Consider the following 19,132-nt stretch of genomic DNA (forward strand, 5'->3'; position numbering starts at 1 on the left):
CTTGTTCTTGTCTTAGATTCAGTATAGCTGTATGTCTATCCCATGAATAATACAAATACGTTAAGAAAGGAGGTCCCTGACCCACGGCACTTACAGTCTAAGTAGTAAGAGGGAGTGAGTAGAGGTAAAGATAAACTCAGGGTTGAAAGTACCAGTAAGTGCATAGAAGCCCCATAGACAGTGCTTGTAATATAAAATATTGTTAATTAACACCACAATCATTTGCAGAAAAAAAATATCCCTTACGGACACTTACAATAACTTCATTATATGCAAATACTTCAAGGGGTTTGTTTATTGGAGTGAATTTAAAGTGAGACATTTATTCTCTAATACATTTAAAAATGTCATACCAGTTGTCAAGAATTAATATAAAGGACACCTTTATTTGCATAATTACTTTAAGTCACTCATTAAAGCTTTTCAAAGCGTGCTAGAACTTATAAGTGAAAATTCAAGTTGTTAGAAAGACATTTCTTTCTTCAATAACTATACAGTTGTGTATATTCATTTTTCCTTCTATACAGGAACTAAATCTATAACTATATTGTGCGCATGGCAAGTATTACCATTCTATTGTAAAGAAAACTATTTAAAGAGGCACTCTCACCATCATATGCACTGACTTGTCCCTTTAAATGTTCATGGTGTCCCACCTTGCAAATAAATCGGAGGATACTGCAGAATACCTCCATATGCATTTCCCCTCCCCCACCGCCATTTTTAAATAATCCTGGCAATGCTGGTACAGCAAAAAGTTTCAAAAACAACGTGTATACAGTCCTGCATAAACTACTAAGTACAAAACAAAATATTTGGATTTCCCACACTAGGCACCACTCTGAATTGTGAATTATGCTATTTAAATAAGCTATTTAATATATATTTTTTTGCCTTAATGTTTCAGTTTCTATCAAGGAGATCAAGACGCTATTTTTCACCTTGAAAATACACTTTGAATTGTTAACTGTTGAGAAACAATGTTGTGTGCCCCCCCCAAGTCTAGTGTTTTCGATGGGTCATTGAATCTGATCCATTGTCTTTAGCTTTTAGTCGTTGCAGTTCTTAAAGAAAAAATAAAGAAGAAGGTTGACCATGCCTTTCGTACAAGCATTTATACAAATACCGCTGAAAAAAAGGTGGCAATCGATGTATACATTATGTCACTGATCCCAACACTTTGGGAAGAGAGTTGGAAGCCTATATCCTTAGCACATACAAATGAAAAGTCATTCATTTAATTTCTAGGGATCAGTTAAGCAAATAGTGTTGGCTTACATGTGACCCTTCTATCAGTGAAACAAGAGATAATTTGCTAAATAAAGGTCATTTGGTGACTTTTCCAGCAGTTGCTATTCATCTCACGGCAGGCACCACAAGTTCTACAGCTCTCCAGTACACTCTCCCTTACAGAACTGAACCCAGTTTGATACCAAAACTCTCTGTACAGAACTGGATAAAAGGTTGTAAGGTGAACAAGCAAAAACTATCTTCCCACAGTTATATACATTGTTGGTTTATCAAGGGTTACAAATCTGCCAAAGACGGAGCTGGAGATTATCCTAGATCAGTGTTCTTCAGTGTGTTTGAGGGGATGGCAGATTATACACACCAAACAATACATAACCCCCCCCCAAAAAAAAAATATATGCACTTTGATATACCTGATGGTTAAACAAATTGTTTTGGCAAATAACATGGCAGGGAAAAGTTGGTATGTGGGAAGTAGAGTAGGAGTGGGTCAAATCTAGCAGGTTCCTAGGTATGTTAATATAGGTGTTGGTGTGCAGGTTATTTCAATGCCAAATATATGTATTCTAATCTTTACACCTGAAAGTGAAAGATGTTATTTCTTACAAAAGCAGGATTAAGATGGAATAGTTAGACCAAATGTAATTCAAGTACAATATTTTTGTGTAAGCAAAAACAACTGAAATAGTGCTTACTTCGCTCAAGGAACAACATTGTCATACATTTCACTCACACACTAAGCAAGTGTTCACCTACATTTGTTTCCTGAACCGTCTATTGCTCCAAAATATAATAATTACCTGTATATTCAAGATGGAATCCAGCCGCAGAAACACTTATATCTGATTGGAAGTTTAAGTAAAGGTTGTTCGATGTGCTATTAAGAAGAGGGGGGATAGTGGTTCCTAGAAAAGAAGAGATTGAACATAGTCATTATCACCTTTTATTGGTAAAACAACAATAGGCAGGTCATCAAATCAAATTTAAGGCCCAGCATCTAAAACCAACACGTGACATTAGAAGGAAGTGGTCAGTATTGAATAAAAACTGTTTTCTTAACAATGTAGAGAGTGATGGAACATGGAAGGTTATACTTAGAGTGTCAGTAGCATGTAAAAAAGGTCAGTACATTACAAGTTTCTGTGTATGTTGAACATCAATAGCTTCAGAGAACATCAACCAAGATTGTTCATAACAGATGCCCTTTAAAGAACTCAACATCTAAACATGTAAGTCATGACCCCAGCACTAAAAACTTTACAAAGAGTTCTTGTTCACCTGAATAACTGCCAAGTCTTGGAGCATTGTTGTCAGTTCCATCATAAAAATCCAGAGAGTCCCAGTTATGTTCAGTAGCAAAACTGATAACTTGTACCTAAGAGAAGAGAAAAATGTGTTCAAAAGTATAAAATGTTTGACTTAAATTTTCTATTTTCAAATCAAGACGTTATAAAAATATGTATTGTTGAATACTAAAGAATATTCATTTTGTTTATTTGTTGTCTGCCAAATGTGTTTCACACTTTTATTACTTGGACATATGGTTGGATTTGCCCCCAAATCAGAAAACGATTAAAAAAACTTGTTTATGCCAATGTATATGTCATGAACATCGTGATAAACGTGTGACTTGTCATAAATCAGCCAAAGTTTCAGGTAATGTCACATGCGTCATATCACCAGGAAGAAGCACTTTCAAGCCTGTAAGTTTAAGTTAAAGTTTATTAACTTTATTTCCACCTGCTTACACTTTGATACCGCTGCTTGCCAATCACACAATGATAAGGAAAGTAGGACACTCACAAGACAAGAGATCTTTCCAACATGTGCCGGTACTGACATAGAAGGAAAACAATGTCAAGAATGCCTGAACTGCCAGGTCAACCAAACAACTATTTACATTGTAACAAATAGTACTTTTTATAGTACTTTTACAACGCTACAATCAGCGAGCAGACATCAAAGCTGTCTGCAGCGGAAGGCACTGCGATCAGACTGTCAATCAATAGTCCAATTATGATTATTGTTATTACTATTATTTATACAGCGCCAATAATAAGCGCAGCGCTTCTTATAAAACTTAAATTCAAGGGGTATGAAATACTAGAATTGACAAATTAAGCCAAACCAATACATTAGGCACAGAGGGCCCTGCTCACAATATAACAAGTGAGAGGCTCCTGTGTCTCAGCAGAGATGCTGAACAAAATGCAATTATATGTCCCTGGGGGCTGGTTCTGTATGGATGTAGTATTACAGTCTTGATGCTTAAGGGGTTAACTGGTGTAGGATTGTGCACTTTTACCTTTATTGGATAAAGAAGTGTGGTATACATCCAGCAGATTGGTACTACATGCTATAGTATTATATTAGCCTCCTGACTGGCCTCAAATGTGGATGGGAAGAGTTAATAGGCACTAGCCCAGGGTGCCCATTGGCCAGTCCAGGCCTGTTTATGGTTTTTATGCAAACTACACGCCACTTCATTGATTTTAAGACTACATTGGTTTTTTAAATTAAATTTGTTGGAAACATTCTCAACATGTTAACCCATCCTCTATATTAACCCCTTAGTGACAAAATGCATTGTTTAGGAACCGCCCATTGTCCTTAAGGGGTTAAAAAAAATGTGTTCAAGTGAATAAAGAAATTGTGCCATATTACTTCTAGGTGTAAATATAAACAAACAACACAATGACACTTTAAGACTTTTGTTCTGCGGTAACAGTTTGCCTTCATCTTATAGGCACCGGCTACTTGGGCCACATGATCAAAATGCTAGAAATAAGGCATTCCTAAGAAAATATGAATGTCGGCGTCACGTGATCAAATAATTATTTCTAATGTATTGTTCTAGTAATATAATTAGCCAAGTAACACCTTGCTAAAGAAATAGAACACTAAGTAGGAATATCTCTACAATTACATCTTAGTGACAAATATATGACAATATAAGAGATAATCAACTGCTTTTGCACTTTAACAACTTTTCTGTGTCATCATTTTGAAGAATGTGTTTGACAATAGTTAATATATTGCAAGTGATCTTACCTGAATGCCTGCTCCCTCCGGGACAGTTATTTTCCATATACAGTTCAAATTATTGTCATATGGCTCGGGGTAACCAGGAGACAGGATGGTCCCTTTGCGCTTTGTTAAAATTCCACCACAGGGTACTAAAATAAAGAATAAACATCAGAAGATGTTTACCTACAGTTGTGATGCCTTGTAGCTTAAAATACACAGAAGACAATTTGGCAGACCTCTGCAGTAGAAGTGATGTTGTTATTTATAAAATGCTAGAAAGCAGGTCTCCAACAAATCTAGCCGAAGAAATATGATGTTTTCTCGTCTTCTTTTAAACATTTTAACTATATGTCAAAAAGAAGTGGGAGTATTCTACGCAGAACTGCTAAAGTCAGAAAATGATATTAATTCCCTCAAGATGGGGTTTTGCTTGGGACTTGAGCTTGAAGAGTTATATCTCTGTTAATCCATCATGAAAACAGGGGAAAAGCCGAGATGGGTATCTAGCATTTACACAACGATTGGATCCTTTATCTGCTCCATCTAATGGTTTTCTAAGCAGTCTCTTTCTGTAAATGTGTTTTGAATAGCTCTGTATAATGATGTCTGCCAGATGTGTTTCAGATTTTTATTATTGGGACAACTGATTGGATTTGCCCCAGGTTGGATTTCCCCAATGCAGAAAATGAGTGAAACTCTAGTGGAAAAACCCCATCAGCACAATTTAAACGTCATGAATATAATGACACCATGTGACTTCTTAGGATGTCACTAAACATGCAATGCTTCGGTGGGAAGAAACACTTTCAAGCTTGTTAATTGTCTTGTACTAATTACTTTAGAAACAAGCAAAAAAGTGAGATTTCTATGATAACTCCTGCTTTTTGCCCAGTTTTGCCCAGTTATTGTTATTATATAACTTTGGCTTTTACCTGAATGCTACATATGTAGAGGCACTGTAAATAACATTGGTCTTAATACTGTTTTCATAAAAACCTAAACAAAGTGATTTTTGCTGTCATATACCCAAAAAATAAGTTTAGCTATTGATTTTAACTAAAACAAACAATAGATTAAATCTATATGTGCGCTAGTACCAATCCCTAAAAAATCTTTAGAGACATCTGTTGAAAGAGAATAACCTTATCATATAGCCAAAGCCACCATTATTCCATACATATGCCAAAATGATTGTACATGTCAATGTTCCACTTATGAATTGACAGTGGAATGAACCGATCATTATCTAACACCAACTTTTTACCAACTAAGCAAATTCCTCTACAATGAGAAGACATTTTTGAAAATATTTATTTGAAATAAATTAGTGACATTGGGAATTTAATGGTACATTAATGGCAGAAATTATTCATTTGTTTTTTGAAGTTGTTTACTATTTATTTTATTTATATATCTGTGGTCTGCCATTTTCTGACATACTGGGAAACTCCCTACATTTTACCCAGATTCTGCAGGTGAAGCCCTGCCTTCATGGGTCAGTTTCTCCAGGCAAGGGAGTGATTTTTAGCCACACTCACTCTCCATCCATGTTCTTCTTACATCCTCCCCACAATTTTTCCCTGCTCGCTGACCACTCCCCCCCCCACTAAAGGCTATCTGTGGCTAACCATACCCATACATCTTCGGAAGAGGGAGAACAACAAGTAGCCTACCCTGTGAAGCCCCCATTATAGCAATGTATCACCAGGAGACTCTGGGTCAAACTCAGAGAGTTTCCAGGTATGGTTAATACATTCCTTGCCCCCGGCATGCTAGCACAGCACCTACACCTTAGTTTATGCCTGTGGGTCACTGTGATTATAAGTTATTAGTTCAACATGTGTAAGTCTCATATTTAAAAAAAATAGCAATTTATCTTAAATACATTTTCATTTTAGGCTCAAGGTAGGTTAAAACAGAACACCTATAGGAAGTACTATTTCTTTGCTATGGCTTGTGTTTATGTGTAGTGAATCTATTCCTGTTGTTGGGTAAGGAAATGTATGCAACAGAGAGTGAAGCACCAGCTTACAATACCATACCTGGGTACACGGTGTCTCTACACAATGTGGCAAAGACAAGACAAACATCTCCCTGTTCCCCAACTAGACCACCAACAGCTATCTTGCTACATACATGGGTGGCAATAACATAGAAGGAGCCTAAGCAGTTGCTTATAGTCTCAATTTATCTAAGAGCCCCCCAAAGGTGATACGTATTTTTTCTTTAAAATTATTTTCTGATCCAAGATATTGTGTTTACGTGTTTATTTTCACTGTGTTTGGAATGGAGTCCTACTAAATCTTTTTGCTTGAGCCACCCCTGGTAAGCACATTTGATTCTATATTTAATTCTGTAAAGTTCATCTCTCAAAAGGATCATTAAAGAAGCAGCTTATCATCAGTATATTTAACTACAGTTATAACACACCGTGACTTTTGCCCTGATGTTAACACCTATTCAGGAAGCTAATGACACTAAAAGCAGAAATAACTGTGGTAATTAAGAGCATTAGAGTTTGGTTAATGTTAGCCTATTCCTGAATAACATTTCATTATCTTCAAATAACATTATAGGTTTCTAAATGTTACGTGTGACTCCTGAGATATCTGGGCATTTTAATCACTTGAATAAATTTTGCAAATTTTAATTAGTTCATTTCCATGATGCCTCAAGAGTATTCATGTGCACTTTGGTACGATACAGAGGGCATGCTTCAATATTTCAAGCCCAGGTACTGTCAAGGGCTAAGGTGGATTCACCACTTCTGATGAACTTAGATCAAAACCATTCCAATTTACTGTCTATTTTTATATTACTTTTATGTGAGTGTGAATCATATCAAATGTCTATTGATGTCTGAATTAAATATGAGTTGATAAGTTTATACTTTAAACATAACAATTCATTTTTAATCTTATCACCATCAACTGGTCTCTTATATCAGTCCTCTTCCCTTCCTTCCTCCACTTTCAGACTCTTCGGTCACCACAGCTCCTCTCTTCTACTTATTTCTTTATTAGTAAATTATCTCTTGCGTGTCTCCAATTGGGGCAATTTCTATCCTTAAGCCTTTCTTCAGTGTGATTTTGTCCCAAATGTTTATGTTCATCTTCCTACTAATAATCCCAATCATGAGGTCTCCGCCATCCATTAAACCGTGGATGGGCAGTTAATTGACCACTTTCTAGTTGACTGCAGGAGGGTTTTTTTTATGTTGCCTTATACCAAAATCCATAGGCATAGATCTATTGCACATTTGGTACTCATTGGTAGAAGAACAAGACACAAAAATCCAAGCACATACTGTACTGTATGTGTAGTTACTCTAGCATAAGTCTACTACTTTTTACATGTTGACTCTATAACATGTTACCTAGTTTCAGGTTTTGACCTATTCTACTTTAAAGTATTTCTATGTCATCTTTTTATCTGAAAACATGGTTACTTTCTTCTAATTTATATATTTATTTCCTATGCTACAGGGACTCACCAACAAACCCCTTTTATTTTTTGTATATATATGTTAAAAAATGCAAGACTATCATTATTCTTGTCTGTCTTATACACCTCCAGACATAATGTGTACACCTTGCAACAAGCCTCATTAAGCATTTTTTGTGATCAGAATACAAACACAATATGTACTATGGTCAACAAAAGATTTTGTACATGGACGCATATTGCTTCTAGCTTCTTCGTCTGTTTCTGGGGATGCATATTAAACAGTATTACCAAAATAAATAATTGTCTTGATGACAAGGGAAGATAAATTGGTTTGGGTCATTAAATCAACAAAGAGAGCACAGGTAACAACATAAAAAAAATGTGTCTAGGTGCAGATATTCTGTCTGTTTTTATTAGCATGCAGAAATAAGATTGATGTGATACTTTGTCATTAGTATTAAGAGTCAATATATCACTGCCAAGAAACAATGTTATCAACTCCTTCAGCAGGTTTCAAGAAACACAGAGGGCTCCGGGAAATGCAGTACAATGTAACTTAACCCTGTAATGATTATGTTACTAAGGTTCCATGCCATGCATAATTGATGAAATCTGTAGGGAACCAGATAAAAAAAGATCAATGACATTAAAATGTTTAAATAATTACCAGAAAGAGCAGTGATTGATGGCTAATATCTGTAAGTAAAACAAATCTAAGCGTATGACACATACCGGTCTAAGCAATTTAATATTAGCTCTCTTCCACTTCATTTAAAATACAGATCAAGCCCAATCTGATCTTAAATGCATGCATTATTTACTGACTTATAAAGAATCGGATTTCAAATTCAGTCTTCATTTCATTATCCAAAAGGCTATAGCAAATGGATGTCTTTTTTAGCTTTTATCAACTTAAATACTAGGCAGTTAAATTGTATTTCCCGCACCCTCTTGCTAATGTAAGGAGATTACTTTAGTTAAGGGTTTTTAGTTTAGTTTTAGTTTTAGTTAAGGATGAAAACAAGATCAATTGAATAATTTTAAAATAAAATTAGGATTTTAAATTTTTTTGTATTATTTTTAGTATTTTTCTTCTGAATATTACAAACCATTTTAGAATAAAAAAAAAACTAACTGGACACCAAACCAACACATTTATAACAGCCAGGAACCCTAACAATTAGACAAATCATATTTTTATTTTTAGGAAAATGGAACAAAGCAGGAAAAAAATACTACCATGTGTAAGTCAAAATTTTACTGAGCAGTTTCTGCTGGGTGTGCTTCAAGATGTGCAAATGGAACACTTTCGGGAAACATCCATGACATGTTTAAATTCCCAGATATGTTAATTAGCCAGCCAATATGCTATTAACATATAACTAGACAGAGGCAGAAAATTTAAAGAGGTATGATCAAGGGCCATGTCTTGTACAAGCTATTAAAAAATTGCCGGTAATAATGATTTATTCAAATGTTAAATGTAACAATGTATTAGAATTGTTAATTGTAACAATATAACTAGGCTAGTCACATGGGTCTTATGCTGATTTGGCAACCATGTTGTCCAATCAACCTTATTGAACTTCTATGTGTTGAAATTGGTTTGTCTTCCCTATATTTCATATGATGCAACCATCATACTGAGGTTGTGACTGCATAAAAAATACTGCTAATTGATGTTAATTATAGATTTTTCTTGTAGAATTATTCAATTACTAAGGAAAGGAAGGGCAAAACCTATCCAGAAGAAATACTTGGGAAAACATTTTTAATATCTAGGCTGGTTCTTTCCTTTTAACATATTACAAAAGTATAGAATTAATTTTTGATAATTATTCTGAATGAACAGTAAAGACAAAATATATCATTTTAGCCAATTAAACCATCAAAATGTTCAAAATAATAACATTTACAGAAAATGTAAAAAAAAAAAGATTAATTAAACAAAATGTCTCTTGCATTACACATTCTTTAGCCTTACTTGAAATGCTTCTGTATTGTAAAACCGGATTAAGTGTTTTAATTAACTTTAATTAATTGTTTTAATAAGACTTTGTATGCAAATAGAGACATGTAATTTAGAAAGCCGTAACACCAGAATATAAAATGATTTTTGGAAAATAAAGTGACTTTCATATAAGCCTACTTCGATTTGGAAAACTGAAATAATTATCTCTGGTTCCTTATACAAAAAATTACAAATGTATATTTGTTCTAAACCAAAAAAAGTTTCAAAAATTGAAATTTGCACACCTATTTTGTTCTTTTATATGGCAAGATGTATGTATTATATTTTGTAATTATTACATGGACTCATAGGATTAGTAAAAACTTGGTGATAAAAATTAAAATAATAGTTATATGGAAAATAAATTTTCTTAATTACTGTGTTAGTTTCCATAACATGATAATTGAACTCCTATGTATAACTTGATACAAGATAACCGTATTTCCAACCAAGAAGATCTTAACAATTTTATTTTTCAGGGAAAAAAATTGACTTTTTTTGGGAAATATTGCAGATTTTGTTTTATATTTAATATATAGTTGGGCTTGTATCAGACATTATAATACTAATATAAGCTTGTTCAATGACAGACCGGTTAGTCTACTTTTTCTTCATGTTGCCTTTCAGCAGGGTTGGTGGAAATACAATGCTTGTTACTTGGTCTGCTTTCAAAGGATTTGTCTCACACATTAGGAATCACATAGTAAAATACTACAGCCCATGTTTTTAAAAAAAAACAAAGAAAAATCCTGTTTTTGTCTCCACGGGAGGCAAGGTGCTTGATTATACAACTCTAATCTATTAATCCAAAAATGAGTAAATACCAAATTAATAGAACTACCATAATTACTGTATATTGAAAAGGCCAGTCATGTCCATTTTGAAGCTAAACAAGTGACATTGAATTTCCCCAACATTTGATTCCTGGCTATTTGCAGCTGGTCAATGCACCTGCTTTAGGGGCTATGTTTTAATGATAGGTCACATTTTAGTTAACAATATATATAACTAATAAGTTTACCAGAATTGTACTTTTTATATTTTGAATTACTTACCAATACATGTTGGGAGAGTATCATTCCATTGGGCCAGGGCATTAGGTACAGTCTCACATCTAATGGCTATTGACCCTTGTAGGATATATCCAGGATTACATTCAAAGAGGATCATAGACCCAACAGCAAACTCATTCCCAATTCTTTTTCCAAAGCGAGGTTCTGGAACTGAACTACATTGAGTGGAACTAGTTCGTGGAACAGCTAAAAAAAAAAAAAAGATTATCAATTTAATCGAATGAAATATATTGATAAAAGTTGCAAAATCTAAAGACATTTTCCTAACAAACAGCAAAGTAAGCCCTCAGTTCCAAAAATATTGCTAATAAATGGATCACTAACGCTAAAAATTATAATAGAAGTGTAGTCTGGATACATTTGATGTGAAATCCTCTTCTAGTTAGTAGGAGACCTTCTTATCAAGGTCAACAGTTGTATATCTTGATTGAGCAGCGACACTTTCCTTTGCTGCTATGATGGATTTTTGGTTGAGAAAGGTGGAAGTGTATGGAAGGTGAGATGATACTGACTAACTAGTTTACCAACATCTAAAACTAACAGGCATCACAAACCCTATGTCGGATTGGTGTGGGGTCTATAAGAAACCCAGTAATGCGGCCAATTGTCTTCGGAGAGCAAACTATAAACTATGGAACCCTTTAGAAAATCTCAGAGCATTCTCAGATGCTGATAGCATAAAGGCTATCATACAATACACTGTCAAGCACATAATCAAGAGAGAAAACAACAAAACTTGTCACAATGCAACAGATAAGAAACAAAAACAGTATATAATGGAATACACAGAGCTAGGCCTTTTTTGAACTACTGACATTATGGTTGACAAATGACATAATGGTGCCACCTTGTAGCTATAGCTATTGTTGTGAACTATGTGCACATTGCTGTGCATTAAAGCATTGACCTGAAAATCTATTACCGATGAAATAAAAATAATAAGTCAATGAAACAAAATCCCTATGGGTTTTGTAGTATCTTGGACAGCCTCAGGTCTGTAACCGCTAGGTAGTAATGAAAGCGAGAAGTATGCAGATGTGACCCTGTACACACAGTTTGTTTTTTTACCAGAAAAGAAAGTACAATATCAGCTGAGGTACAAATTGTTGACTAAAATGTCTTGTGGATCCATGTCACTGTTTGCCGGTCTTTTTCGGGCGCTAAGACCAGACTGGCACCTAACACTTGAGGTCTAATAAGCATGGGCCGATCCTGCTTGTTGATTACAATACACAGAATGTTATACATCTACTAAATCTATCATCTTAGCAAGTCTAAAATGTTTAAATTCTATATTATATGACGAAAAGATTTTCATTTTGTATAAAACTAGGCTTATTTTTCAGATTGTAAGCTTGTTTGAGTAGGGCCCTACTCACCTGTTTCTGTAAATCAAGTTATTATGTTATATACAACTTATTATGTCCTGTCTACCCATTGTACAGCGCTACCGAATATGATGATGATATATAAACAATAAATAATAATAATAATATAAACATGATCTCAAAAATCAAGCCACTTTCAACTCAAAAAATAAAAAAACTAAACCAAATGTCCATAGGTATACGTTATAATTTATACAATTAGATATAATTGCTGTGTTGCCCCATTAGATAATGCGTACCATAAATATGTCCAAATGCTGTAAAATGCATTTGTACAAAAGAACAGTCCCACTGCAGATTTATGGACAAAGTAAAGTGTTTACTGAACTGCAAAATGGCGGTCAATATTTTGGCCTTGATATTGACCAATTTTGCCCACTTTAGTCTCTCTCAATGTGTTTAGACTAAAATAAGCCAGAAAGATACAATCTATAATATCCACATATCCAAGATACACAACAGACCTTTTGTGATACTATCATGTAAAAATAAAAGGGACTTTTGTCTCCATTAGAAATGGTCCTCCATAAAACTATATATTAATGGATTTTTTTATTTTTTATTTTTATATAAGTAATGTTTACCAATAGTAAATGTCACATATTTATATATAATCTCTTGACACAGTTCTCTTGTACTACTGACAGCTTCAATTTTTTTTCATGAGCAAAATGGATATGTCAAATTTACTCATAAATTACATTCTAAATGACTTTTGGAACCTGTGATCTAGAACAAGAAATGCTTGTTTTAGAGCGTCAGAAATCAATATGTACTTAAGCAGTTCATGGAACGCCATTGATCTAGATCATAGAAAAGTTAAAACTGCTGATATTAGACGTGTGTATTCTAATTCATACGAATTGCAAAGTAACCAAATTTTGGTAAAAATGAGGCCAGACCTCAATTGCATGAAAACTAAGCAAAAAGCTCACAATTTTAATCCGAAATCTGTGGGCCCACATTCACCTACATTCTCACTCACACTCTCATTGTCACGCTCTCTCTCATGCTCTCTAAATGATTCCCTACCTTCTCTGCTGAACGCTCATGCTTCTGCTGACCTCTTCCACATCTTCTTCATCTTCTATGTTGCATCTTCTCACTTTTCTTATCTCTTTTATCATCAATCTACTATCTTCACTGGACGTGCTGCCATATTGCCCTAACTTGAAGTTCAAGTTAGGGCTAAATGACGGCGCTTTCAGAAATGTCCTCTACCCCGATTGGAGGACTAGGGAGAGGACGTCACTGCAAGCGTCACCATTTTGGCAGAAGCTCTCGCCGGGTTATGTCCGCAGAGATGCTGACAAATATAGAAGATTGAAGAAAGCAGATTGAAGATAAAAGAGAAGATAATATACAGAAGATGAAGAAGTGGTCGTCAGAGGCGGAAGTGGTCAGCAGAGAAGGCAGGGAGATATTTAGAGAGAGAGTGAACGAGAATGTGAGAGAGTTAATGTGGGCATCAGGCAAGAAATTTAGTTCCCAAATTAAAAATGCCCCTGACTTTTCAGCCAAATCAAATAGGCAGAGAATTAAATTAAATGCCTTAAAATGAATGGGCCAAAAATGAACCGAAAAATTTGTCCGAATAGGTTTTGTCCCATTTGCACATGTCTAGCTGATATACTGTATAGGTGTTTCTATTAAAAATCACAGAATTAAACAAGCAATACCATAAAATGTTTATGTCCCAGGAATCAAGTGAACATTATTACAACATTACAACATAACTATTTGCCTCCCTCTCTTGATCAGTATACTTTTTGAATGTATACTGCACAATTACAGAGAAAACAGTATTAAACAATATGTTTTGTATAATTTGAGAATATTACTCTTAAGAGAAAACAAAATAAAACTATGGTGTTTTTATGTTGTAAAAGTATAAAATAACCGACAATAATAATACTACAAATCATAAGAAACAGGTTTCATTTTCTTATTGATTTGACTTGTTACAAACACAAAGGCCCTAACTTCCTGAAAAATGTTTATTATTAAAAAGAAGTGATCTACAACTTGAAATGGTGAATGATCACACTGATGGGATGAAACGATCACAAAAAAAAGTTTACAAACAGCTAAGAAAAATTGTAAATATTATTTGGAGAAAATATTTGCTAAAATTTGTCTATTGAGTTTTGGAAAATAATTGACATGTATTTATAATTATTATTATAAATGTATTTATGTATTTACCTTGATAGGCAAAGTGAAATCCTTTCGATGTCATAGGTCCAATAGAAGTAAATTTAATTATTATCTGGTTACCAGAACTTAGTGGAAGCGTTTCCCCTACTCAACAAAATAAATAAAACAATATTTATTAACATGTCAACAAATCTGATAATTTCAAATGTACTTATATGTTTGCTAGGTAAAACATTTGTGTGTTGGGCTAAAAAGTACATCAGTTGGAGTAATATCAATAATTGTGAGAAAATAAATTTATATTACTCATCATTTTTTATAGATTATAAATGGTGGTATATTTGTTTGATTTCTATACATAATGCCATTGATCTATCTGTAGAATTAGGACACTACAATTTCTGCGGCTAGTAAAGATATTTAATTCAATTTAAATGAGTTGTAAATAATCAAATATTTAACTTACTTTATATCAGGGCAGTGATCATGTTAATATCTTCAAGCCCAAAGCCATAATAAGATCAGCATAATTCTTGGAGAAGCAACTCAGATTTCCACTTTATACCTTCTATGTTTCTAATATTTACTAAACATCCTAATAAAATAATAGTTAAATTGCCCAATGGGTATTTGGCATCTCTGTTAAAAATGTACCTGAATGAGATCCTGAGAGAGATGACAAGAGAGACGACTGATGAGTGGCTCCATCATATACCTCAACTACATCATGAAGAGATGTCTGGAAAAACACAAACTGGCCAAAAACCACTAACCAGTAGCAACAAAAAAAAAAAGGGAGAGAGAAAAGAGAAGAAATAATAATCATGCTTCAAGTTCATGATCATTTAATAGTTTAAAAAATTTATATTTTTTTAAAATTGCTTCTAGTCTCATATAATTCTATATAAGATGCTACCTATCACTCTTTTAAACTACAATAAATGATAATTATACAGACATAGTAAAAACTACTAATAGTAATATTAATATTACAGAAAAGTTAAGTATCTTATAAGTAAACTTGGAAATCAGAGCAAACATTATCTCCAATGAAATTAGAATAAGCATGTTTGCCAAACTATTTTAGGAGCAATATAAAAATTAAATAGCAAAAATAATACATTTTAAAAGGGATATGGGTTACATTAGTAAATTATAATTAAATCAATTATTCATTGGTATTACTTGCAGTTCAAGTAAGGTGCACAATTTAAAGGCCAGTTTAAAGGACTTTCAAATTAGGTTAGAAACTACTTTGCTCCTTTGCCACATTATCTCCTACTTTTAATTTTCATTTAATAAAATGAGAGTCTTTATTAAATATCTTGTGAACTGCATTCATGAGCAAGCAATTCTTTAGTCATATGAACCCAGATACAATTTTTGTCCCCCCAATACATGTAAATGGATGTTTCATGAGCTTGATGCATATACAACCCTTATTTCTCTCCTCTAAAATGATTATTAATCATATGAAAATAAAGGTAAAGTCCCACTGAAAACTGAGATGATATTGTTCTATTCTCACATGGGGTTAATTTACTTAAAACTTGTACCAAAAAAACGTATGGAAATTATTCTTATACAAATAATTTTACTGCTTCGAATAGGAATCTTCTATAAATCTTAAAAAACAACATTTTTAAACAATATATAAGCATTCTACTGGCCATGGTACTTCCTATCTCTTTAAAGAAAGATGTGGTTAGTCCACTGGGGCATTTGAATTTTATATAATTTATACAGTGCACCCAGTATATAAGATACATGGCTTTTTTCATGTCTGGGAATGTAAACATTGTCGCCCTTATAGATCATTCCTAGTGATATTATACACTACATTTTGATATACGTTGTATCCAGTGACGTATTTTCCTCAGGTGCTGCCCTAGGCCCAACTAGATTATGCTCACTGCGGCACCCCATGGTGCTCAAAGGCGGGCAGCACGTTTTAAAGCATCCTTTAGAGGATCTGCCGGCTCGGCAAGCTCTTCCATGGTGTAAATTGGCTGGTTTAGGAAGATCAGAGATCTCCCTTATAACAGGCCCACTGAACAATGGCACACTGGGGGACAGGTTGCCTCGACCTGACGTCCCAGGTCTAGAACTGGTAGGCCTAGGCTGGACTGTGTCACTGGTTATATTATATTATTATATACATTACATTATTTTGTTGTCATACATATAATTAATATATTATACACCCATGGGCGGGTAAACAATTAAGCCAGTACTTTTTCCTATTTGTGATTTATACTTCGTAGTATCTTACTGTTTAAACTGAGCTTTCCAGGGATGTGGGTGGATTTATAGAAAATGTTCAGGCTAACGTCGCAAGATGTTCTTTACTTAAATTATTAAAATGAAATAGTTTTGGGGAAATAACCCATAAGTCAGCAATAGATTCCTGATGATGTGACGTGAAGTGTCAGATTAGCTGAATGAGCCAGGACTCCCTACCTATGATATTGAATTTGCCCTTCATCATCTTTTCTACTACCTCAATGCGTCGTCATTAATTATTAGTGTCGCTTCACAGTATTTTATTCCTACCCACTTCCCCTGCAAGCCTTTTAAGAGTATGCCTGTCGCTCTTCGTTTCCAGCTAAAATATACATTCTGTTCATATATATATATTTATATATAGGGAGAAGGGCATACAATATTCATAATCTGATCAATGTATGCTATCTGAAATTGCTTTTTGAAGCCGTTTAGGAATTGGAGAGAGAGTGGCTGGTTTGCTAACCTTTTTACGATAAACAATATCAGGCTATTATAAAAATAACATGCATTTATGCATTTGTGAATGGATATATTAATAAATATTTTTCTTTTCTAAGATGTATTAGTTTATTTGGGGTATTCTACATAGGGTTACATTCAAATATAGACTCATTTTATGTATTTGTTTAAGCTATAATATGAAATACTATATGCTGTTTATGGGGAAAAATCAATAATTTTTTAATTAATCAAAGTAAACTTCACAGTGGCCCAGGTTTTTAGCACATTCTCATTTTTACATCAGAACAACATGTGCTATGACAGGTAATAAAATACACTTTCCTTGATCTATTATCCCTGTGGACTACCTTTTAAAGTTTAAATTGTCAGTTGCTAGATTTAACCCGCCTTACTGTACATAACTTGAGACAACCGGCATGCCAAAAAAAAAGCTTGGATATTCACTGATGTTCGATTTTGTCGACTTGATGCAAATGCATGCAAGTAGAAATACTAAAAAAGGGCTTTAACAAGGTAATATAAGTTCTGAATATGTTAAACTTAAGTGGAGTAGCCTCCAGTACAAGTAAAAGAGCCCAACACAGATGCAGACGCTCTGTGGGAAAGATGGAGGCGGATGGAGGGACATTTGATGTTTCTTCGCCTATCAAGTGATTGTAAGAAGCAGGGCCAGATGTTCCATAAATATCATAGATACTTACTTATAGCATCACTTGTTGATGATGGATTGAAGCTGTGAAAGGCGGGAGAGGGGGAGACTGGTTAGTAAGGAGTTGCAATAATCCAGGCGGGATATCACAACGGAGTGGATTAGTAACTTGGTGGTGTCTTGCGTGAGGAAAGGGTGGATTTGGGAGATGTTTCTCAGGTGGAGGGGGCAGGATTTGGTGAGGGACTGGATGTGAGGGATGAAAGAGAGAGCAGAGTCAAGGGTGACACCAAGGCAGCGAACCTGGTCTGTTGGTTGGATAGTGGAGTTGTCAACAGTAATAGAGATGTCAGGAAAAGTGGACAGAGCAGATGGCAGGATTACCATGAGTTCGGTTTTAGAGATGTTGAGCTTTAGGTAACGGGAAGCCATCCATGATGCAATTTCTGATAGATTTATATAAACTATGAGCAGCTCTGGATTATTAGTAAGGCCATAATATATAATATTAGAAGAATACAAAATTGGTTGAAGCAGGCTGCCTTTTTTCTTTATTTAAGGTGTTGTAAACATGTCATATGGCAATGCATGGGGGAGGGGTAAAAAACTGTGTTTTGTAACATTTTGATGGTGTGTTAACATGCCTATGCTTAAATTGATGGGTTGTCTTTCTTTACTGGGAAAGGTGAGGCATGGTGGACCTTTACTGGAGATACAGCTGATTAATTAGACTACTTAAATCTGATTCTATACAACTTTCATACAACAAATTCAATTGTCTTAGTTTTTCAGCCCCATAAATACCTTAAAGAGCATATGTTTTAAATTGAACCAAACCATCAAGAAAATGTTTTACGTGATTAAGATGAATAAAATTAGTATCTATGAAGAATAACCGTAACAGAATTGGACATAATACAGGAAAATGTTTTATTTACAACCATACATGATCCTTTAAGAGGATTTCAAAAGCCCACTTAAAAAAAAAATGCTAAATAAAGACTTTCTAAAAAGGTACCTAACACTTGGTTCCATGTATAATTTATTAGAATGCATTCGACGACAAGTATAGGTTAGCACTTAGTTATTTAAAGGCCCTAAGTCACATTTAGAATTTGCAGAGTGGACAGATCCCAAAATGTATATTGCATTAAGTTGTTGTTTTTTTTATGTAGTGGAATGTTAAAATTATTTTTTTATGGAGTTATGCTACAGTATCAGACTGATAACTTTCTAAAAGGTTCACAGACAATGTCAACTACAACATCATTTCAATTTCACTTGATATATTGTGTAATGTGCATAACAATGGAGCTCTGCAAATCTATCCCAGATGCTCTAGGTATGACAGCAAATTATTGAGCTCCTGCCTTTTGGGTTG

General features: G+C 34.2%; 1 protein-coding gene across 1 annotated transcript in view; it reads right to left on the minus strand.

The window, feature by feature from the left end:
- Nucleotides 1-19,132, minus strand: part of LOC149305636 (CUB and sushi domain-containing protein 3-like) — a 403,051-nt gene that overhangs the window by 94,540 nt on the left and 289,379 nt on the right. Inside the window, exons 34-39 of the mRNA XM_089477264.1 lie at nt 15,009-15,122; nt 14,403-14,498; nt 10,792-10,995; nt 4,303-4,427; nt 2,530-2,626; nt 2,052-2,156 (exon numbers count right to left, since the gene is read on the minus strand). Coding sequence (XP_089333390.1) covers nt 2,052-2,156; nt 2,530-2,626; nt 4,303-4,427; nt 10,792-10,995; nt 14,403-14,498; nt 15,009-15,122 — 741 coding nt within the window. The remainder of the gene's footprint in view (nt 1-2,051; nt 2,157-2,529; nt 2,627-4,302; nt 4,428-10,791; nt 10,996-14,402; nt 14,499-15,008; nt 15,123-19,132) is intronic.

Source organism: Sceloporus occidentalis, unplaced genomic scaffold, assembly GCF_023333645.1.
Source record: "Sceloporus occidentalis isolate IW3139 unplaced genomic scaffold, rSceOcc1.0.p SCAF_11, whole genome shotgun sequence".
NCBI lineage: Eukaryota > Metazoa > Chordata > Lepidosauria > Squamata > Phrynosomatidae > Sceloporus > Sceloporus occidentalis.